General features: G+C 34.3%; 1 protein-coding gene across 1 annotated transcript; it reads right to left on the bottom strand.

The window, feature by feature from the left end:
* Window positions 1-54: 54 nt before the first annotated feature.
* LOC144845127 (uncharacterized) lies at window positions 55-23409 on the bottom strand. The gene is made up of 44 exons (XM_078702283.1): window positions 23325-23409; window positions 21670-21746; window positions 21338-21527; window positions 21003-21110; window positions 20686-20799; window positions 20298-20408; window positions 19794-19907; window positions 18389-18502; window positions 18016-18129; window positions 17559-17675; window positions 17039-17152; window positions 15383-15496; window positions 14913-15026; window positions 14633-14746; window positions 14323-14436; window positions 14123-14236; window positions 12253-12363; window positions 11929-12042; window positions 10930-11043; window positions 10595-10705; window positions 9872-9982; window positions 9574-9684; window positions 9197-9310; window positions 8934-9047; window positions 8445-8555; window positions 8147-8257; window positions 7774-7887; window positions 7511-7624; window positions 7021-7131; window positions 6723-6833; window positions 6299-6463; window positions 6087-6200; window positions 5573-5683; window positions 5273-5383; window positions 4899-5012; window positions 4636-4749; window positions 4121-4237; window positions 3623-3736; window positions 3002-3115; window positions 2241-2471; window positions 1550-1731; window positions 655-786; window positions 325-441; window positions 55-120 (listed from the first exon to the last, which is right to left on the bottom strand). The coding sequence occupies exons 1-44, from the start codon at window positions 23407-23409 to the stop codon at window positions 55-57; spliced, it is 5202 nt and encodes a 1733-aa protein (XP_078558409.1).
* Window positions 23410-25137: the final 1728 nt, after the last annotated feature.

The following is a 25137-nucleotide window of genomic DNA, read 5'->3' as shown; positions in this document are numbered from 1 at the left end:
CCAATCCTTGTGGACACGTAATAAATATCGGAATACCACTTACACAGGCCACGATTACAGAACAGTTTGTTGGATGAGCATAATTTCCATCCGCTCTCTGATAACACAGTAGATCGGGATCTGTAAAGTAAGGAGCACAAATATAATAATTCAGGTCAATCTAACATTGTTATCTGAATAACAGGGGAATATAATGTGATGAAACTCGTAACAATAATCATCATGTGTTGGAGTTTACTAAAATGTATACGGTGTGCTCAAAACTTATATATATGTATGTATACCACAAATTTGCAATAAAGTTATTAAAACAGTTACACTTACTGACATTACAGTAGAAATCAAATCCGTATCCTTGACAAATACATTTGAAACCGCCTTCAACGGTTTGAACACACGTACCACCATTTGCACAAGGTTGTGAGTTACAAGGATTTCCTCCTAAATAAGAACAAGATAATTATCAAATTATAAAAAACAGTGTTTTTTTTTAATATAAGTAGTTTTTTTGTTGTACCAAAGACGGTTTATGCTCGCAATGTTTACGCCATGAAGAGTACCAAGTAAAATTGACACATAAATGTATCAATAGTGACTATAGGCCTAATAGGCTTACATATGTTTATGGTTAACCATCTATGTAGCCTTACGTACCTCCTGGGATGAAAGTTGCACAAGTTGGTCCTGTATACTGACTTGTACAGATACAAACGAAATTTGAAGTGGAACCAAGACGTTGACACGTTCCACCGTTTTGGCACGGTTGAGAGCCACAGGGATCAATAACTATAATAATAACAATCGTTTTGTGATTAATTAATTCAAAAACTCACACGTATACATATGAAATGTTTTAAAATGTACTTTTGGAAGAAACTGTTTCACATTTAGATATAATGTTATCATCATGCATTCGTCTTCACATTGACTGCTGCTGCACCAGAACTAGACGGACATAGTTTTCGGTGGTATAATAACAATAACATATTCATACAGGTTTGTTTTTATTTTGTTTTGTTTTGTTTTTATATATATTTTTTTGTTTTTAATATTTTTATTATTTAGGCAAATTGCCAAGGATAATTAATAACCACAAACGAATTCATTCACCATTCTTCTTAAAGGTGACAATCTTGTTCACAAGACAAATATATACACAAGATGCTCTACATAAACAAAGTCTTATTACAAGTCTTTGGGAGTGGAGTTGTAATTTGTCCTGACATATGACAGGACTTGAACCCAGGACCCTTGAATTGGGCCAAGCATCATAACCACTAAGCCACAACTCCACTATATCATTGTACTGTTCACAAAGAAAGGAGCTTATCTATAAAATATCGATATTCAAAAATACTGTAGGCCTATGTGCAGATATGGCAGTATACTAAGAATCAGAACATCCACTCCAGGAGACAAGACCGAGGCTCCACTTTTGTGGTGACCTGCTTGAGGTATATCATTAGTTAAATTTAATTGGTGGTGGTTTTGAATAATACTTACGGATTTCACAAAATTGTCCAGTATAACCAGAAGGACATAGACATACAAAAGCATTAACACCATCTAAACAGGTTCCTGCGTTCAGACAAGGGTTAGGATCACAATCATTATCGTTGGTTTCACAGTTGAAACCACTGTATCCCGTTAGACAGCGACAGAAATATCCGATTGTTAAATCAAAACAATCGGCACCATTGTTACACGGATTACTTTGGCACGCATCAACTCCTAAAATAAACAACATTGTAGTAATATAAAAAAAAGTAACATAATTATCAATAACACATTTGACGTTAACTTAATAGAGTTCTTTGATTTTTAACCAATGTGTAACATAATCAAACCAAAAAACACACAAAGGCCTAAATAGTCACACTATCAAATTAGTGTGTTGTGCCCAAATATGGTAGTGATATGCTTAAATATGGCAGTGATATATCATTATCATGTCCATACAGCATATGGGCATACACATTGTTATGTCACATTAAGTTTGATAGTGTAGACAAGGCTCTAGTACATGCATTTTAAGGCCTAAAGCTCTGTCTACACTATCAAACTAGTTTAACAAAAAAGTGTGATGTGCCAAAATATGGTAGTGATATAACATCGTCGTGGCCATATATGGGCAGACCACATTGTTTTGATAGTATAGACAGAGCTTTAAAGTAAAGTGAAGAATGAGACACATGTGATTGACGAAATCACTTTTTAGTGTGAAACAAGCGTGTAGTTACCTATCTCACAGACTGTTCCAGTATAGTCTACGGTGCAGCTACAGAAATATCCATTAACCAGATCAATACAAAGACCATTATTTTGACACGGGTCTGAGGCACATTCATCAATGTTAACCTCGCATCTTGGTCCAGTATATCCAGGGATACACTGACAGAAGAAGAGTCCTGCGCCAGGAATGTTTATGCATGTACCACCGTTATCACACGGATCACCGTCACAACTGTCATCTATCAAACAAGTATTTAAGTCATATTTAACGTAAATGTTTTGCATCTCAATCAATCAACATTTCTCTTCAAGTTCAAAATAATAAATTAAAAATAATTTGATTTGTCTACATAAGACAGTCAAAGCACGTTGATTGAACGTGTGATTACAGTCTTCATTTAAAAAAAAATAACAAGTTACCCAAATATATAGTACTTGCATTACATTGTTTTTGTGTTATGTTTGTTTGTTTTTCACAATAGCGTTCTCAATTTTTAAATTATCGTCCTGAATTTTTTAGCGTTAGTTTCAGAAAAATAGATATATTTGTAACAACACAAATGCTTATTAAAATCTTATCAACATCTTTATCTTGCTTATCGCCCTATGTTGTGTTTAGTTAACCAAATATTTTACTCGGTTTTTGAGCGCATAAATTACTGCGTGTTTATTATTTAGTATTATTTAAAATCTTTCAAATGAGTATATTGTGTTTTGTCAAATTGTAATATTTCATTTATACTGAAATGGCAAAAAAGGTATATCTTACCATTTTCGCAGTTCACTCCAGATGTTCCTCCTAAACAAATACAAGTGTATCTGTTTATTTCGTCAATACATGCTCCTCCATTAAGGCAGGGAGAGCTAGCACATTCATTGATATCTAAAAGAACAAGGGAGGAGAAAAAATAAGTACATGGATAAATGAATGTGTAAATAATGCGAAATGTAATTAATGGAGACTAAATATGTTTATTATTTATTAATTATCAACTTCTTACTAACTCTGTTAGTGAAGGATCTGGACCAATAGGTGGTAAATACTTCTAAAACGGTCCAGTCCCAATTGCACAGTGGCTGTGTTTGTGTGGACTAGTACACCGGGGTAACACTAAAGATGTACTAGGTTTTCTAAAGTGCACATGAGCTATGTGTACAGTGGTTTATAGTCCTTATCCGAGAAGACTCCTTCTACCACCAGAACCATGGAGCGAGTGAATGACCTATTATTTCACTCAGTTTTTGAGCGCATAATTTACTGCGTGTTTATTATTTAGTATTATTTAAAATCTTTCAAATAAGTATATTGTGTTTTGTCAAATCTGTCGCTGTAATTGTAATATTTCATTCATTTTTGTAATACTGAAATGGAAGAAAATGTATATCTTACCATTTTCGCAGTTCACTCCAGATGTTCCTCCTAAACAAATACAAGTGTATCTGTTTATTTCATCAATACATGCTCCTCCATTAAGGCAGGGGAAGCTAGCACATTCATTGATGTCTAAAAGAACAAGGGAGGAGAATAAATAAATACATGGATAAATGAATGTATAAATAATGCGAAATGTAATTGATGGAGACTAAATGTGTTTATTATTTATTAACTTCTTACTAACTCTGTTAGTGAAGGATCTGGACCAACAGGTGGTAAATACCTCTAAAGTCCCAACTGCTGTGTTTGTGTGGACTAGTACACCGGGGTAACCCTAAAGATGTACTATGTTCTTTAAAGTGCACATGAGCTATGTGTACAGTGGTTTATAGTCCTTAGAAAACTCGTTCTACCACCAGAACCATGGAGCGAGTGAGCCTCGAACACTTGCCGTAATTACGATTCCACTGTCTTAACCACTCGGCCACTCACTCGGGCACTCACTTTACTTACCTAGGCCTATGTCACAGTTAATTCCTGTATAGCCCTGGAAACAAGAACAAACATAACCACCAACCAAATCAAAACATTGCCCATTTACACATGGATTTCCAAAACAATCATCATCATCTAAAAAAAAAAGTAACCAAGTAAATATTTATAACGAAGTTTTTGAAACACTGTGTGTTCGCACAGATTCTTGATTTTCACAAATTGTGATAAAGATTACATGTTCGAAATTAGACAAAGAAAACTGGTCGTAGAAAAGGTGGGGACAAAAACGTGTTTAGTAAGAAACTAGAAAAACAAGACAGTTAGTTACAGGTAATGGTAGTGATGTAGAGGAGGGTGGTGGTGGAACAAAAGTCGGTAGAGGAAGTCGGTTATTGTATTCTATTGACAGAAGTTTTCAATGAAAAACACAACAAGAAGAAAGTAAAGCTAGAAAAATGGCGAATCTCATTTTTTTTGGTTAAAATCATAACTTATTTCTACTCCTTATATGGTTACGATATTGTAATACTCACTTGTTTCACAATTCCTCCCTGAATACCCCGTTTGGCATGCGCAAAAATAATCATTAATCAAGTCTGTACATTGACCACCATTCAAACATGGGTTTGGAGAACAATCATTGACATCTATAAAAAAAAATTATAAATTATTATTATAAACGTCATAAAATCACTTAACCTATTGCAATTTCGTAATTTGATATTTCATCGATTAATAAAACTACGTCGATGTATACGATTGGATTGATCCTTCATTACATTTTGTATTGACTTACTTATATCACAGTTTTGACCGATAAACCCAGCGATGCATGTGCACAAATAACCACCGACAAAGTCTGTACACTGCCCTCCATTTTGACATGGGTTTGGAGAACAATCATCAGCATCTAAACGGCGAAACAAAAATTTAAATTATAGTATAAAAGAGGTGATAAGATAAAGTACTGTACATATGCATATTTTACTTATAGAATGAAAGTCAAGTTAGAGAAAGAATAATAAATCTATATGAATATTAAACAAAACATGGCAATCACGGGGGCAGGTTGACATTTGAAAAGTGGATTTCGCAAACTAAAGGTGATGTACCATCAGCGTATTCAGGTCAAAAATCTACAGGATGTATGTCTTAAGGTTCAATACTTACTTATATCACAGTTTGTACCAGTGTAGCCTGTGAAACACGCGCAGGAATATCCATTAACCAAATCAGTACATACACCATTGATGCAGGGGTTCGGCGAACAATCATTGATATCTGTTAAAGTAAATTCGATTTTCATAAAACAATAAATAAACTGTATATATCGATCCGAGAAGACTCGTGCTACCACCAGAACCATGGAGCGCGTGAGCCTCGAACCATTGCCGATGTTATGGCTACGTAATTACGGTTCCACTGTCTTAACCGCTCGGCCACCCACTCGGCCACTCTCACTTTACTTACCTATGTCACAGTTGATTCCTGTATAGCCCTGGAAACAAGAACAAACATAACCACCAACCAAATCAAAACATTGCCCATTTACACATGGATTTCCAGAACAATCGTCAACATCTAAAAAAAAAACAAGTAACCATGTAAATATTTATAACGAAGTTTTTGAAACACTGTGTGTTCGCACAGATTCTTGATTTTCACAAATTGTGATCTAGATTTGATGTTCGAAATTAGACAAAGAAAAAAATGGTCGTAGAAAAGGTGGTGACAAAAACGTGTTTAGTAAGAAACTAGAAAAACAAGACAGTTAGTTACAGGTAATGGTAGTGATGTAGAGGAGGGTGGTGGTGGAACAAAAGTCGGTAGAGGAAGTCGGTTATTGTACTCTATTGACAGAAGTTTTCAAGACAAAATACAAGAAGAAGAAAGTAAAACTAGAAAAATGGCGAATCTCATTTTTTTCCGTTAAAATCATAATTTATTTCTACTCCTTTTATGGTTACGATATTGTAATACTCACTTGTTTCACAATTCCTCCCTGAATACCCAGGTTCGCATGCGCAACTATAGTCATTAATCAAGTCTGTACATTGACCACCATTCAAACATGGGTTTGGAGAACAATCATTGACATCTATAAAGCAAAATTATAAATTATTATTATAAACGTCATAAAACCACTTAACCTATTGCAATTTCGTAATTTGATATTTCATCGATTAATAAAACTACGTCGATGTATACGATTGGATTGATCCTTCATTACATTTTGTATTGACTTACTTGTATCACAGTTTTGACCGATAAACCCAGCGATGCATGTGCACAAATAACCACCGACAAAGTCTGTACACTGCCCTCCATTTTGACATGGATTTGGAGAACAATCATCAGCATCTAAACGGCGAAACAAAAAATTAAATTATAGTATAAAAGAGGTGATAAGATAAAGTACTGTACATATGCATATTTTACTTATAGAATGAAAGTCAAGTTAGAGAAAGAATAATAAATCTATATGAATATTTACAAAAAACATGGCAATCACAGGGGCAGGTTGACATTTGAAAAGTGGATTTCGCAAACTAAAGGTGATGTACCAGCAGCGTATTCAGGTCAAACAGGATGTATGTCTTAAGGTTCGCACAATACTCACTTATATCACAGTTTGTACCAGTGTAGCCTGTTAAACACGCGCAGGAATATCCATTAACCAAATCAGTACATACACCATTGATGCAGGGGTTCGGCGAACAATCATTGATATCTGTTAAAGTAAATTCGATTTTCATAAAACAATAAATAAACTGTATATATCGATCCGAGAAGACTCGTGCTACCACCAGAACCATGGAGCGCGTGAGCCTCGAACCATTGCCGATGTTATAGCTACGTAATTACGGTTCCACTGTCTTAACCGCTCGGCCACTCACTCGGCCACTCACTTTACTTACCTATGTCACAGTTGATTCCTGTATAGCCCTGGAAACAAGAACAAACATAACCACCAACCAAATCAAAACATTGCCCATTTACACATGGATTTCCAGAACAATCATCATCATCTTAAAAAAAAAACAAGTAACCATGTAAATATTTATAACGAAGTTTTTGAAACACTCTGTGTTCGCACAGATTCTTGATTTTCACAAATTGTGATAAAGATTAGATGTTCGAAATTAGACAAAGAAAACTGGTCGTAGAAAAGGTGGGGACAAAACGTGTTTACTATAAAAAACTAAAAAAAACAAGACAGTTAGTTACAGGTAGTGGTAGTGATGTAGAGGCGGGTGGTGGTGGAAGGTAGACTCTATTGACAGAAGTTTTTAAGGAAAAATACAAGAAGAAGAAAGTGAAACTAGAAAAATGGCGAATCTAATCTTTTTCTGTTAAAATCATAACTTATTTCTACTCCTTATATGGTTACGATATTGTAATACTCACTTGTTTCACAATTCCTTCCTGAATACCCCGTTTGGCATGCGCAAAAATAATCATTAATCAAGTCTGTACATTGACCACCATTCAAACATGGGTTTGGAGAACAATCATTGACATCTATAAAGCAAAATTATAAATTATTATTATAAACGTCATAAAATCACTTAACCTATTGCAATTTCGTAATTTGATATTTCATCGATTAATAAAACTACGTCGATGTATACGATTGGATTGATCCTTCATTACATTTTGTATTGACTTACTTATATCACAGTTTTGACCGATAAACCCAGCGATGCATGTGCACAAATAACCACCGACAAAGTCTGTACACTGCCCTCCATTTTGACATGGATTTGGAGAACAATCATCAGCATCTAAACGGCGAAACAAAAATTTAAATTATAGTATAAAAGAGGTGATAAGATAAAGTACTGTACATATGCATATTTTACTTATAGAATGAAAGTCAAGTTAGAGAAAGAATAATAAATCTATATGAATATTTACAAAAAACATGGCAATCACAGGGGCAGGTTGACATTTGAAAAGTGGATTTCGCAAACTAAAGGTGATGTACCAGCAGCGTATTCAGGTCAAACAGGATGTATGTCTTAAGGTTCGCACAATACTCACTTATATCACAGTTTGTACCAGTGTAGCCTGTTAAACACGCGCAGGAATATCCATTAACCAAATCAGTACATACACCATTGATGCAGGGGTTCGGCGAACAATCATTGATATCTGTTAAAGTAAATTCGATTTTCATAAAACAATAAATAAACTGTATATATCGATCCGAGAAGACTCGTGCTACCACCAGAACCATGGAGCGCGTGAGCCTCGAACCATTGCCGATGTTATAGCTACGTAATTACGGTTCCACTGTCTTAACCGCTCGGCCACTCACTCGGCCACTCACTTTACTTACCTATGTCACAGTTGATTCCTGTATAGCCCTGGAAACAAGAACAAACATAACCACCAACCAAATCAAAACATTGCCCATTTACACATGGATTTCCAGAACAATCATCATCATCTTAAAAAAAAACAAGTAACCATGTAAATATTTATAACGAAGTTTTTGAAACACTCTGTGTTCGCACAGATTCTTGATTTTCACAAATTGTGATAAAGATTAGATGTTCGAAATTAGACAAAGAAAACTGGTCGTAGAAAAGGTGGGGACAAAACGTGTTTACTATAAAAAACTAAAAAAAACAAGACAGTTAGTTACAGGTAGTGGTAGTGATGTAGAGGCGGGTGGTGGTGGAAGGTAGACTCTATTGACAGAAGTTTTTAAGGAAAAATACAAGAAGAAGAAAGTGAAACTAGAAAAATGGCGAATCTAATTTTTTTCTGTTAAAATCATAACTTATTTCTACTCCTTATATGGTTACGATATTGTAATACTCACTTGTTTCACAATTCCTTCCTGAATACCCCGTTTGGCATGCGCAAAAATAATCATTAATCAAGTCTGTACATTGACCACCATTCAAACATGGGTTTGGAGAACAATCATTGACATCTATAAAGCAAAATTATAAATTATTATTATAAACGTCATAAAATCACTTAACCTATTGCAATTTCGTAATTTGATATTTCATCGATTAATAAAACTACGTCGATGTATACGATTGGATTGATCCTTCATTACATTTTGTATTGACTTACTTATATCACAGTTTTGACCGATAAACCCAGCGATGCATGTGCACAAATAACCACCGACAAAGTCTGTACACTGCCCTCCATTTTGACATGGATTTGGAGAACAATCATCAGCATCTAAACGCCGAAGCAAAAATTTAAATTATAGTATAAAAGAGGTGATAAGATAAAGTACTGTAGGCCTACATATGCATATTTTACTTATAGAATGAAAGTCAAGTTAGAGAAAGAATAATAAATCTATATGAATATTTAAAAAACATGGCAATCACAGGGGCAGGTTGACATTTGAAAAGTGGATTTCGCAAACTAATGGTGATGTACCAGCAGCGTATTCAGGTCAAACAGGATGTATGTCTTAAGGTTCGCACAATACTTACTTATATCACAGTTTGTACCAGTGTAGCCTGTTAAACACGCGCAGGAATATCCATTAACCAAATCAGTACATACACCATTGACGCAGGGGTTCGGCGAACAATCATTGATATCTGTTAAAGTAATTTAGATTTTCATAAAACAATAAATAAACTGTATATATCGATCCGAGAAGACTCGTTCTACCACCAGAACCATGGAGCGCGTGAGCCTCGAACCCTTGCCGATGTTATGGCTACGTAATTACGGTTCCACTGTCTTAACCGATCGGCCAACCACTCGGCCACTCACTTTACTTACCTATGTCACAGTTGATTCCTGTATAGCCCTGGAAACAAGAACAAACATAACCACCAACCAAATCAAAACATTGCCCATTTACACATGGATTTCCAGAACAATCGTCAACATCTAAAAAAAAAACAAGTAACCATGTAAATATTTATAACGAAGTTTTTGAAACATTCTTCATTTTCACAAATTGTGATCAAGATTAGGAGAACAATCATCAGCATCTAAACGGCGAAGCAAAAATTTAAATTATAGTATAAAAGAGGTGATAAGATAAAGTACTGTACATATGCATATTTTACTTATAGAATGAAAGTCAAGTTAGAGAAAGAATAATAAATCTATATGAATATTAAACAAGGCCATATAGATGGCTGCAGTCGCCGACCAACCTACCAACCGATCGACCAACCGACCGAAATTGCTGAACATGTTTAAAAATGTTGAAAATGTTTAAAAACATTTATATTTTTTTAATTTACACGTGCGTAGCCTGTCACTTTTGATGTGCTCGTATAACGTAATTTCGAGTTGAAAAGTAAGTCAAGAAAACAGAAATCTGGCAAAAAGAGTGCGTATTAATATTTAACGCGCAGTACGCGTGCAAAAATCTGCGCACTCATGGCAATTTTTTAAACTCTTATTTCATCGAAAATAAATTTTGACAATTTCAAATTTTTTTAGCGCGCGTACGCATGCGTTACATGCGCTAAAGGTTCGCATAATACTTACTTATATCACAGTTTATACCAGTGTAGCCTGTGGGACACACGCAGGAATATCCATTAACCAAATCAGTACATACACCATTGACACATGGATTTGGTGAACAATCATCGGTATCTGTAATAAGTTACGTTAAAAATGACAAAAGGTGACAATCTGTAGAAAAAAGACTTTCACAAAAATCAGTTAAAAGATAGTGAGAGATGAAATTGTTTTGTACATAACCGCACTAAAAAAATCAACAGCAAGACGCTGTGTGAAAACACCTAGCCTACATTAATACAAACCTCCTACTTTACATTAAACGTTTGATTCAACTTTTTATACATGTTAGTACTTACTGATTTGACAATTTCCACCAGTATAGCCGGCTTGGCAACTACAGATGTATCCTCCCAAAAGATCTACACATACTCCTCCGTTAAGGCAAGGGTTAGGTGAACAGTTATCAAAATCTGTCATAGATTAAATGATACTGTGTAAAATCTTAGACAAATCATCAAGTTCATTAGAATTATGAATGCACATAGCTAGCTTGACATAGCTTTCGAGAATCTCAACAATCCATGTATTAAGATGTGTAAAGACACCAGACGTGGTTTTTTAAATATGTAAACGTTGGAAATAATGTACAATACAAATTAATGATAAATTACTGTAAACAACATCATGGTACTAGTTTAGTTTTCATTCCTATTTTTTGCTGGAAAGTTTGCAATTTTAATGACTGGCCTATAATAATAGTAATAACGATATCAATATGATTTCTTGAGCTCTGTTACAACCGCTAATGTAGAAACCTCAGCTAATGTAGTATTAACCAAATGTGTTTATATGCGTTCTAAAGCTCTGTCTACACTATCAAACTTTTTGTGACAAAAAATGTCATGTGACCATATATGGACATGATGATGTCATATCAGTACCATATTTAAACATATCTCTACTATGTTTAGGTACATCACAATTTTGTGTCAAACCAGTTTGATAGTGTAGACATATCTTTACGTCGTCAAGCTTATTTTCCACTTGGCGTATTCATGTTTCCATCTTCCAAATCCATCTCTACACATGCCTCCTATAAGCTGACGTTTTCGATTCATGCGAACAAAATCGCCTAGTGGAAAATAGACCTTATTCATTGACTGGCGCTTTCTACATAGCGGTTGTAAGCGCATGTATGAAAAAATGCCTACGACTGGGATTTATTTTTTGCTGTAGGCCTAAATAATAAATGAGACACGATTGAACCCAGGATCGCGGGCCTGTCAAAAAACATCTTAACAACAAAAGCTAAAATTGTATTCATAAATATAATATGAATGGTGAGTGCCACATACCATTTTGACATAGAGTACCAATGTAACCAGCAACACACGTGCACGTGAATCCGTTGATGAGATCAACACACGTACCTCCATTCTGACATGGATTTGATGCACATTCGTTAATATCTAAATAACATTATTCATAAGATGACGTCAATGCATTGCAGCAAGTAATTAGAAAATAAATAAATTTATTTTTAAGGTTCTTAACCATAAAGTTAGCTTGCTAGGCCTATATCACATTTCTGTTACGGTACTTAATCCAATCGGTGTCTGTTCATATATACGTATACTCCTGTGGGTGAATAGCAGATCACTCGACAACGAATTACTTACTTATATCACAGTTTGTACCAGTGTAGCCTGGAGAACACAGACAGGAATATCCACCAACCAAATCATTACATACACCATTGACGCATGGGTTCGGGGAACAATCGTTAATATCTGTTCATACAAACACAATTTTATTTACTATTTTAGTGAAAAAGATAAAAACAAATGATATTAGTCGTACTTTAAGTGTGTATTCCTCGCATATTAAAGCTTTGCGTCCATTAGGACGTAACGCTAGGACGTAACGCAAGGACGTAGACGCAACGTAAACGAGTTGACCAATCACACGCGACTGTTCCAATAATTCATCGCTTGAGATTGGTCACATTACAATTTGTTTTATGTACCCAAAAATCCGGGCGATTTCCGCTAAACGGCACGAAATCACCGAAAAACAGCTATTTTTTGAAAGTTTTTTCAATGTAACTTTGTTATTAATTGACCGATTTTTATGGCTGTTTCGACATTGTAATGCCTAATTAAGTACATACAATGTCATGTTTTTTTTAATTAAAAAAAACTTAAAACGTCGTCGGCATTGATTTTTAAAGTTAGACGATTTGAAAATTGCCCTGTGTTAAAGAATAGGCTTGTTTTGCAAATTTGTTGAGATCTTTACAAAAACGTTCATAACGTTTGACCTAGTTATCCAATGATATTGGCTATTCCACCATGCAAAAGCTAATCAATCAAGCTTTCTAATGACCTAAATTAAAATTTGATTGGTTCAGATACTTCGTCGGCACAGCCCCTTTTTTGAAGCAGTGTTTTAGTTTGTCAGTGACCGGCTAGTGTTAAAGGATAGGCGAAAATTTTCGAAGTCGACAAAGCTTTCCTTAACAGTCAGAACGTAACGTTAAAACTAAAATTACAGTTGCTGAAAAACTACTTATCCAAAACGCTTAATTTTTTCACGAAAGTTAAGAGTTATTATCCCTTATTTGTAATATGTAAATATATTTAAGATTAGGGTACAGGATGTTTTACATAAATAGTTTTAAAACACTTGGTTTATTTGAAAACCACCAGCGTGGTATTGCCGTATTGGCGGACTCGTCCATTTTACTAATAGGACAAGGATTGTAGCACATATAAAACGTTGAATTTGACCTATGTGGTTTCCATTTCTGTTTTCTAATGTAAAATTAATATTATATTATTAGTATCTCTATGTAATATATTATATATTCATATTGTACTAGTTAGCATCTACATACTGTTATACTGCACTTTGTTTTGATGATTTTTCAACACAGGGAGTTGGTATACCCTTAGTTCTACTAAAATTATTATTACTTTTATTTGTTTGTGCAATATTTGAAGATTGCTATAAAAATAGAAATAATTTAAATATAATATATTTAACAGATTAAGTGTACGCACTATGCCTATGGAACAGATTACCTATTGGGCGTAGTTCAGTATGACACATCTGATGTTCTATTATTACCTTCTGTATCAGCCTCCGCCCTTTTGGGATTTTTTTCTATACAATACTTATTGTTAATGTACCATAGTTATTTTAAGGGGAATAGTCTCCTAATAAATAGTTCTTAACACTCTAACATTGTTCTTTTGTACCTATTGTATTGCTTTGTTTTCTTGTATTAAAAACTTGTGTTAACTGTCTGAAAGTTACCTCCTAGCAAAGTGGGACGACCCAACATGGTTCATTACCCACCACTGTATTAGGGAGCAGATTGAGATCAACTGATAAGAACCCAACGCACTAAAATTAAATAGGCCAAAAAAACAAAACAAATTGTAATGAATCACTTTGCATTGCGTTTCGTCCTTGTGTTGCTTCCTAGTGGGCACCAAGCTTTAAGCTTTAAGCAACCTAATCATTGTAATAATCATTTTGACTTACTAATTTGACATACTGTTCCTGTATAACCAAAAGGACATGTACAGAAAAAGAAATTGACCTCGTCATTGCACGTTCCACCATTAATACAAGGGTTAGATGCACAGTCGTCGATATCTGTAATAAATATAATATTTTTTAAATTTTAAATTATGAATTTGACTACCTAAAATAACCATTGTCACGCTTTCAGTTAAACTCACTTGTCTGACAGTTAACACCACTGTAACCTGCTACGCATGTGCAGATGTATCCATTAACCAGATCTGTGCATAAACCTCCGTTCAGACACGGATTTTGGAAACAATCGTTGAAATCTGTAATAACAAATTAGTTTTTGTTTATTACTTTTGTATGTGTCGCAAATATGTAATAATGATCAAAACATGATAATATATGGTTATCTTCCGCTGCCAATGTAATTTCTTTCATGACAATTAACATGAATTATGTATGTACTCTAATATGCCTATTTAACGACGAGGAAGCGTAAATATAATGATGATGACGTACTTATTTCACATCTATTACCAACGTATCCGATGACACATTCACATTCATAGAAGTTTACTCTATCAACACAAGTAGCTCCGTTTAAACATGGGTTTGAGGCACAATCATCCAAGTCTGGAAAAAAAAATAACAGAATCCCATATTGTAATAATCGTTTACGAGATTGGATTCATTTTAGTTATTAGTCCTATACATACAATAACTACACGAATAAACCAACGTTGATATAAGTTGTTGATTCTAAATTTCTCGACGGAGTTATAAGTCGAAAATAACTAACCTGTTTCACAGTTGATACCAACGTAACCAGGAATGCATCTACAGATAAAACCATTCACACCATCAAGACACGTTCCACCATTTTGACAAGGATTCGATGCACATTCATTAATATCTTGATAAAAAAAACAAATAAAAACACACATTTTTCGTTAAATCACCACAAAATGAAATGGGCAACGATATTGGCAAAGTGTATACAACCGGTAAAGCTGTACACAATCGGTAAATTAAAATGAACACAATCGGTAGAATACACAAAATCAGTAAATTAAACAATCTGTAAAACACACACAGTCGGTAAATTGTACAAGGTCGGTAAAATGCACACAATCGGTAATATATAAAAATCAGGACGGTAAAATTAACCCAATTGGTGAAATGCACAAAGTCAGGTAAAATGCACTCACTTTACAAACTGCACACAATTGGTATAATGAACTGTGTTATCTATATTATTATAACACCTACCTGTTTGGCAGTTAAAACCAGTGTATCCAGCCATACATAAACAGACGTACGTGTTAACACCGTCGATACACGTGCCTTGGTTTAAGCAAGGGTTCGGGAGACAGTCATTGATATCTAAATTGGCAAAGTTAGATGGACACGATCATTTAATTTAAAGAAAATGTATAACCATATCATAAACCACTACTAGGAACAATACTATCAGATAGACTTCAACAGTTGATAAATTATATAGTTCTACGTTAAAAAGTCTAAAATTCTATAAAAATCCTTTAAAAAAACAACTGATTAGTTTTAATGTTATTAGGATTGATCTGCTACCAGCTCAATTGGAAACTTTGAAAGCAAAGAATAACCTCCAAAAAGACAACATTGTGATCCTGCAAAATCACTGATTCAAATTGCCCTTCAAGCAAAACATTCCCCAAAATTAATTTGTACATTTAAAATTTGTTATTTCATCCATTCATAAAAGAGCATTATATAGTTTATTCAGGGAAGCGTGAAAATTTGATATATAACTCATATATATATATAAACACAAGAGGCAAAGAACATTAATTCTAAACCGCCCGGTGATATACTGAAATTTAATTAATTAATTTGAAACGATAAAGATGAGGAAATCTGTGAGAATGAGAAAAAGTCGCCCCAACCGAGACATATATATAAAGATATATATATATATATATCATCGGGCGGTTTAGAATTAATGTTCTTGCCTGATGTGTTTATATATATATATATAAATCCAAAGGCAAATTACTGAAAAAATGACAATGCTGTGGGTATCAGTGGCTGGATCTCAATGGAGATACAAAAAAAAAGCGAAAAGCTAAATCAAAACGATAAAGCAGAAAAGTTAACAGAGCTTTCGGGCAACACTAGCCCTTCATCAGTGCAAGTGAAGGAATTTGGATAACGTCATAGTATAAGAGCTGGCAAGTGCTGCCTGAGTGAACAGGAATAAAAGAAATACAACAAAAGGAGACAGGGTGGAGTCTGAATAAGAGTAGAAAACAAAGAAGGTAGCTTGGTAGAGATATAAACAATTTTGGAATGAAACTAAAAAACAGCTTAAATGGTGGTTAATACTGAAACTTAACTTTTGGTAGTCAATGGAATAATTTTACCGATCTGGGAGTATGTTCCTATATATAATGTTAAGTTCAAAAGGTTTTGTGGTTTTAAGTTGTAATTCCCAGTGGGTTTCGTTGTCTTTGTGAGTTTTGTCGCTCCATTTGACATCGTGGTCTATTGCAATAACTCTGAAATTTGCAATCGAGTGACCAGCTGAATTAAAATGTTCGGCTACAGGTTGATCAAGCTTTAATGTTTTGATAGCTGGTCTGTGTTGTGTCATTCTCATACGGAATATATATATATATTGGCTAGTGTTGCCCGAAAGCTCTGCTAACTTTTCTGGCTGTTTACTTTATCGTTTTGATTTAGCTTTTCGCTTTTTTTTGTATCTCCATTGAGATCCAGCCATTGATACCCACAGCATTGTCATTTTTTTCAGTAATTTGCCTTTGGATTTATATATATTTATATATATAAATAATTAAAAAATTAAATAAATTATCATGGGTTGACAACGTCTAAATGTTATTACTTTGTTTACTAGTGCAGTACAGGTATTAAAATTGTTCTTACTGATTTCACAATTGAATCCTTGGAATCCTATTTCGCAGACGCATAGGTATTGGTTGATTCCATCTAAACAGCTTCCTCCATTTTGACAAGGAGCTGAACTACATTCGTTGATATCTGGAAATACATTGGAAATAAACTTTAGAGTAACGATGTATTATTATATTAAGAATTTGTGTATATTATGGCTGCTTTTCGCTTCTTCCATCTTCTACGCACGTCATTCGTAATCCAGAGCATTGCAATCGGCAAGGGTTCAATGTTCACTCGCTCCGTGGTGCTGATGGCAAAACAAGTATTCTCGGATGAAGACTTTACACCGTAGGCCCAGTGTTTGTGTTTAAAGAACCTAGTACATCTTTCGAGACGAGTAGGGGGTTACACCGGTGAAGGCCTACTAGTACACACATATACACCGTCTTAAAGTGGCTGCACTGACATTGGAAAAGTGCCATGAGCAATGACCTATTCGTAGGAATCGGCGCTATACAAGAACTCGTATATAATTATTAATATTACTTACTTATTTCACAATTTATGCCTCCGTATCCTGGTGAACAGTCGCATTGGTAAGAGTTTACTAAATCGTTACAAGTTCCACCATTTAAACAAGGTTGTGGTTGAGCACATTCGTCGATGTCTGAAAAGGAAAACAAAATATATTCGTGTTAGATCGAAAGAAACATGAAGTGGAGGGTGATATGCGCTTGAGTCAATTAAATACCTGCTTGCCCAATTTTAAATTCTCTGTCTGCTGCAACGATCTGTCCTCAGTGGATCTAAGACTTTGGCTTATTACTTGTTTCTGTTCAATTATTATTGTTTTACTTGCCATTGCTATGCAGTCTACTTTCCAAGAGCTGTCTATTAGTCTTTTCTTATTTATATTATTTTTCGAACATAGAGACAATGTGTTATGCCTCCATGGACTAGATCAGCGCGGACTAGTGAATTAAATATCTTTAGAGGCGAAAATGTACCTGTTTCACAATCAGTGCCGGTGTAGCCTGGAACGCAGCTACAAAAGTAGCCACCGCCGAAGTTAAAGCAAGTAGCTCCATTCAAACAAGGGCTGGTTGTACATTCATCAATATCTGCAAATAGATACAATTAACAATGCTAATAAAAAATAGTATTAATAATAATAATATTTGAATATCAATAATAGGGAATTGACATTGGAGCTCAGGATTGTATAAATACATTTAAAAAATGAATGATGTAATCCTGATTTTTTTTTCAGAAATACCATTTAGGCCCAAGTATAGGTTTTTTACGATTGATTTAAAATTACAAATTTACTTTGTACTGGCAATCAGATAAACATTTACATATTGTAATTTTACCACTTACCATCCTGACAAATTGTCCCAGCATAGCCAAATGGACAGATACACAGAAAGCTGTTGATGCCATCAACACAATTTCCATTGTTTAAACAAGGGTTAGGTGCACATTCGTTAATATCTGTTGACAAATAAGTAAGAATATTATTACCGTATGTAAATAAGAAGAAAACTGTGGTAAGGTGGCCAAGTCAGAAGCCTTATATGTTTAAATGAATGTTTTATAATAATGATTTGCTTACTTATGTCACATCTTAGGCCTGTGTACCCTGGATTACAATCACACCGGTAGCCGTTTATCTCGTCTACGCATGTGCCAAACAAACATGGAGATGAGGCACACTCGTTGATATCTGAAAACAAAATAAGTGAAAGTAGTTTTGTATTTATAACCAAACACATCTCTAGGCCTCGTAAAAAAAATCGTGACCTAAGAGAGGTATTACTAACCAGGTCCTAAAAGAATATAAAGACGAATCATTCGTTTGATAGTGTGAATTAAGGTCATCTCTTTTTCCTCGGTCACATTTGCCTAGAAGAGATTACCTTCCTAAATGTACTTAACCTAACCCTCTAGATAATCTCTCTCAACTATTAAAAAAAAACATGTTCATGAAAGACCTCCAGTAATAGGTTAAAGATATATTGTCTCCCTAAAAAAATGATTTTTTAAATTTTTTTGTTGAATATGTTATTTTAATGTCACATAATAGTTATTCACTCTCACAAAAAATTGGGTCTGAAAAAAATTTATTTACCTGAGAAAAATGTAATTTAAAGCAAAAAAATGGTCAAATTGTATGGAAGACAATGAGTTTTTGGGTAATTTAACTGTTTATTTTGTCTTTTTATAGGTGAAATAATTTTTTCCCCCGTTTTTTTCCTTATGGAAGTGAACAACTTCATTAAAACTGCAAAATGGCCTATTCAAAGTCCGATTTTAAAAATCTTTATTTTTCATGATTTTGGGGGACAATACATCTTTAAAGCCTTTACCACTATACCAAACATTTCGGTTGGGATAGTCACGTCAATTGACTATGATGGCATGGTTGTTCAGTCTAGTGTGACCGTGTATTCAAATGAGGCAAATGCGACTGAGGAAGAATAACTAACCGTGAATTAAGCGAACGATAAAAGAATATGTCTACTTACTCTGTGCACAGTTGGTACCAGTATAACCGGAGTTACATGAACAAAAATAGCCGTTGTTTAAGTCAGTACAGGAACCAAACACACATGGGTTAGGTACACACTCATTTGTATCTAATAAAGAAACATACAAAACGTTTAGTATGAATGTCAAACGGTCAAACCCCTCCTCACTAGGATGGAATTACATTATGACATTCATGGTGACCTGAGGTAACAGGATATAGTGATAAAGTTTGTTTAATTGAGATAAAACCTACTTATTTGACAATTAACACCGGTGTACCCAAGTACACATACACACTGGTATCCGTTCACTTCATCCTGACATGTTCCGCCATTTAGACAAGGCTGGGAGGCGCATTCGTTGATATCTATAATACATTAATTATAACATTTAAATAATGATTATTAGTAGAAATGTTAAATAATAAAAGTGTATATATAATTGAAAAAGAACTGATGATTTAAGCGGCACCGAAAGCACTGTTTAAATATTTTCCATTAACCATCCGATTCTCTTTACTGTACTTCCACATATGACAGTATTCAGGAGGCATTAAGTCTGACACAAGCATCACATATGGCGCAAGTATTAATTAGGTTATCGATTAGTTAGGCGTATGACCTATCATATACGTAATATGTGCCACTGCATCACATAATTTGCCTTTGATGCGTCACAGATTATAGACACAGTACCAAGAATCGGCTACTTTTAACAATAAGGGTAAAAACAATAAACGACTGAAATAAACACTTACTTATTTGACAGTTTGTTCCCGTGTATCCTTGAAAACAGCTACAGAAATATGAATTTACTAGGTTAAAACAATTTCCGTTGATACATGGATTGGAACTGCATTCATTAATATCTGTGTGAACAAAAGTTTTTGATTGTAGTACAGTATGTCAATTTATACAAACACTGCATGAGATGTACAAAAGTGGAGTGGGTTGCGAACATCCGTGCTATATTTTGGAGCAATATGTAATATAGTTGGCAGCAGACTCGATCAATAGAAGAGACCGATCAATATGACAGAAAAGTGTGAATTGAGTCTACGCTGAATACAAATTTAATCTTGATAGGTCTATTTGCTAATATCTACCCAAAATAATATAATAATAATAATATTGAATGTTTGTTACCTATTTCACAGTGTGTTCCTTGATATCCGAGTTGACAATTGCAAACATAAAATCCAAGAAAATCTACACAAGTCCCACTATTTTGACATGGATTTGATGCGCACTCGTTGGTATCTAAAAATAGAATAACCGATGTCAGTGGAAGTCCATTTCATTTTACGTTGGTAGTGGCGACGTCACCGTTTCCCCCGGAGGGGGCGTGTACCTCCAACGGAGGGGTCGCCGTCCCCAACGAACACATGTTCAATTTACGAACGTCCTGGAGACTCTATCTAACACTATAATTTATGTTTGTATGATTTGTAAATGGAACCTACCAATTTCGCACCGGTATCCTGAATAGCCAGTAACACAAACACATTCAAATTCGTTTACAAGATCATTGCACGTTCCACCATTCAAACATGGCTGCGATGCGCATTCATCTAAAAATTCATAATTGTATTAAATAAACCAGAATCTAGATATACTCAAAGTATACAAAAGAAACAAGACAACATAACTGAAGGAAATTAGAAGCTTATAAAGATATTGCTAAGTCTCAGCATCAGCAAGTTTTTCTAATATTACTTATTTACAATTTAATTATTATTATTATTAATCTAATTTAATTCTTGAAGCTATTTTTGAAGCGCAAAAAGAAACCACTTACCTATTGGTTCTGCGCATCGAAATCGAACTCGATAATCAAGACAAGTTTCTGGCTGATTATCTGCGTTCAGACACTCTAGACCTCTAGATGCCTCACATGACACGTCTTGTCCAGTGACTGTATATGGCTGCCTAGAAGTAGTCTGACACTCAATCCCAAAAGGGAATGAACAAATCAGAAATGGGTTTAACTGAAATGAAGATTAAAGTCATTAAATATAATGTGAATAGGCATATAAGTCAGTGTATTTGTAGTGGCATAGCTAATTTACATACGTGTTATGTACGGCTAATAATAAAGAGTTTTTTCTTCGAAATGATCGACGAACTTACTTGTCTTAATTCATCTAATAATTCAAGATCTCCAGTACCGTCTGGATCGTCACTATCAAACCATATTGTCCATTCCTCTGCAATAGTACATAAACATTTCGATGATATAAAAGGTTAACATCGATTATACGATTGAAATGTCAGTTATTACACGTTGGGCTTATCCCACTGTAAATGATTCAACACATCTCTAGCTAACACAAACGTAACTTTATAAAACAAGGTCAACAGCCATAAGTCGCGTGCTAAAACGCATAGTGATACCGGACCGACAGACAGACCGACAGACCGACAGACCGACCGACCGACATAGTCCACGCGACTAAAAACATGTACCGGGCATTTAAAAGAATGATTATCAGCCAATGATGTTACAACTATATCTTATGCTCCTAAAGAGCCAACATCTCCATTCAATTTTTTTGAGAACCGTTAAATCATTATTTTATTAAATGGGAGTGGGACGGTGGTTTTAAGGAGCTTTACTGGTGAATAGATGATGATAAGATCTAGTTCAGGTATGTATTCATAAAGGCACACTCGATACAAACAAACAACTGTTGGCTTACAAAGAGGACAAGTACGCTAAACCAGCTCTTTAAACGTTGTATTACTCAGTGATATCACTCCCAAGTACAATGACAATTGAATTGCACTAACATAGTATGCACTACACACACAAACCGATTGACTGACGTAATACAGTATTATTTTTTCTCAGTATAATATCATATCTAAAATAATTGCAATCCATTCCAAACCACTTAATTAACTAACTTTCAAGGAAGAGTAAAATTACATTGTAATTTGTATTTTCACTCTTCGCTGCTTTTAATAGGCAAGTTTCTTGAAATCGTATTTCTGTATTTTATCTGTTTTGTTTTCAATTTTAATAAACGCAAACATTTCAAACTGTTTGATATGTGTGTTTTGATCATGTGCCACACCTGACCTAAAACCATGATTTGAACCCACGACATGAATTGGTATGCAAGAATAATCACCGCGGTATAATGCTATCTATTAATAATTGCATGTTACAATTGGAATTGGCTCTCAGAATTTCTAGGAACGTATCCTTACGAACTTTCCGTGCAATTATTTATCTAGTATAATTTGGTTATACTGTAAGGTTCAGTAGTACTTTCAGGGTGTAAGATTCGAAAAAGATAATATATTTTAGCTTTAAGATTTATTTTACATTCCCATCGCACAGACAGAATGAATAGATGATAGCAACTCCTCACTAGTCACAAAGGAACATACGAGATAATAATAAAATATAGTCTTTTTAGTTAGCTAAACTACCTTTAGTAGTAAGTAAATAACATAAATATAAATATAAAATCAGGTAATTCTAACATTACCAATACTGAATGGTATAACAATTACAATCTCTATTATATAACTTGATCTGGTGAAATATAAGTGAAGGAAAGCAGAAAATGGGTTAGGCTAAGAAACAAAGAAGTATGAGCTTAGTTGGGAGTTTTTTTATAGGAAGAAAAACCAAATTATTTGATTTGTAAGAATCAATTTAGAGAAATCGTATTATATACCCTACCCGTTTTTTAAAAAATAATTTTGGGAAAAAAAAACTTCAGGTAGACAAATGTAACAAAATAATGAAAAAAACAACAATATAAAGCCTTTACCTGAAACAACAACTTCTTCCTCTTGGGCTGATACAGCCGATAAAAATAATATACATAGGAAACACTTTACTGATTTGTCTAACATTATGATCCTTTGAGTTCGTTGCGGACCTTACCAGTCCGACCAGTTCCAAAACGTTAAAGATGCCAAGAACAGAAAAAACATTGATTTATATACACATATTTCTCTATAGGCCTATAATCCATTTTTATCAGGAAGCTTTGACGTTCCGATTCTATAGAAAAAATTGTTTCAGACTCCAATTGTGCAGTCGTAGCAACGTAAACATTGTTTTTTAATCCAACGTTTTATCTGGATTAATTTGATAATTTGCATGGATAAAGACAGTATTGTAACTCAACAACTCTGCTTAACAATGAAAAGATTTGAAGATTATGAATTGTTAGAATACTTCATATACAAGGTATTTTGTCTATTTTATCATCTTACATTGTTGTAAAACAACTTGTCGGTAAACAATTGATTAAGAAGAGAAAATAACTCCTCAAAAATAAGCGGCGAGTCAAGACTCTCTTAAAAGCGGCGTATACGTGACCTCAAAGTTAACTACAATCCTTAGCCTAATTATCAATGAACTGATAGTACAATTAAATTTGTAAAAATGACTCGAGTGCTAATTAATAGTTATGGGTCAGCTAGGGTACAGTACCGGTATTGATTTTCTATTTTAAAAATGCTACTAAATTAGAAGGGTTTTTGAAAGGAAACGGTGGTTGGTGGTTGGGGTTTTGTGTGATTGGGATGGGGGCTCGTAGTTTGGAGGTTGGTTGAGTATCTGTATCTACTAAAATATTTATATCAGAAAAATATCGGTTAGTTTATCATAAGGAGACTCCCCCTGAATTTTAACTAATACCTCGTTAAATGAATGCAATCTCTGTTAAGAATTTATTATTTACCAATTCAAAAGATAAATTACCAAAGATTATTCCATCGGGATTATTCCGCTAAGTCCATATTATGTGGTGGTGGTGGTGTGGTGACCTAGTTTGCTGGCGGACCAGAACATTGCAACTTTGCAACCCATACAAACATTATATGTATTTCATAATTCTTATCGTTCTTTAATTAAGGTATATTTCATGAAAATAGCCAAGAAGGAACCATGAATCAAAAACTATATAACGACATGTACAGAACAGTAGTAGAAATAAAAATACATGCTTATTTAAAACAGAACGTTTTGAAGAAGATAGTATAAAGGATGTGTCCTAACAGTGTGTATATTATTGTGTTATTTACTTTATTAAATATAAGTTTGTGTATTAATATTCTTTATTTTCGGTTCCCATCGGTACTCGTCGTGTAGGACTCAAGTTTCATTTTTTGCAAAGTTTAGCGTGCGCTGTATGTATACCTTTGCTGTCACAAGCCTACGCTGTATCAAAATATTTCAAAAGTGAATATCCTTTTCCAAGAAAAGTTCAGAATAAAAGTAATTACAATAGTATCAATGCGGCTAACATTTTAAGACATTGTTAATGACGTACGGAATTTTCTCGGTCATTCAGCTGCAGGAATTTCGGGTTGTGGAAAAATACTGAACAATATGTAATAAAATAGATCCGATAGGAGCATTTTAATAGGCCATGAACCAATCAACAATACATATTTACAACATCAAAACCATGAAATAGTAATCTCACTCTCCCTGTTATAAAACCATTGAATATAGGTCATTATTTGAATCAGACATAATATTCAGCATACAGCGTAACCCAGGTGAAACCGCGTTTTTGACAGGTATTTCGAACATCCGGGCACTTATTGGGTTAAGATACACCAAAAATT

Source organism: Antedon bifida, chromosome 6 (genome assembly GCF_963402885.1).
Source record: "Antedon bifida chromosome 6, ecAntBifi1.1, whole genome shotgun sequence".
Lineage (NCBI taxonomy): Eukaryota > Metazoa > Echinodermata > Crinoidea > Comatulida > Antedonidae > Antedon > Antedon bifida.
This window is presented reverse-complemented; position numbering and strand designations above follow the sequence as displayed.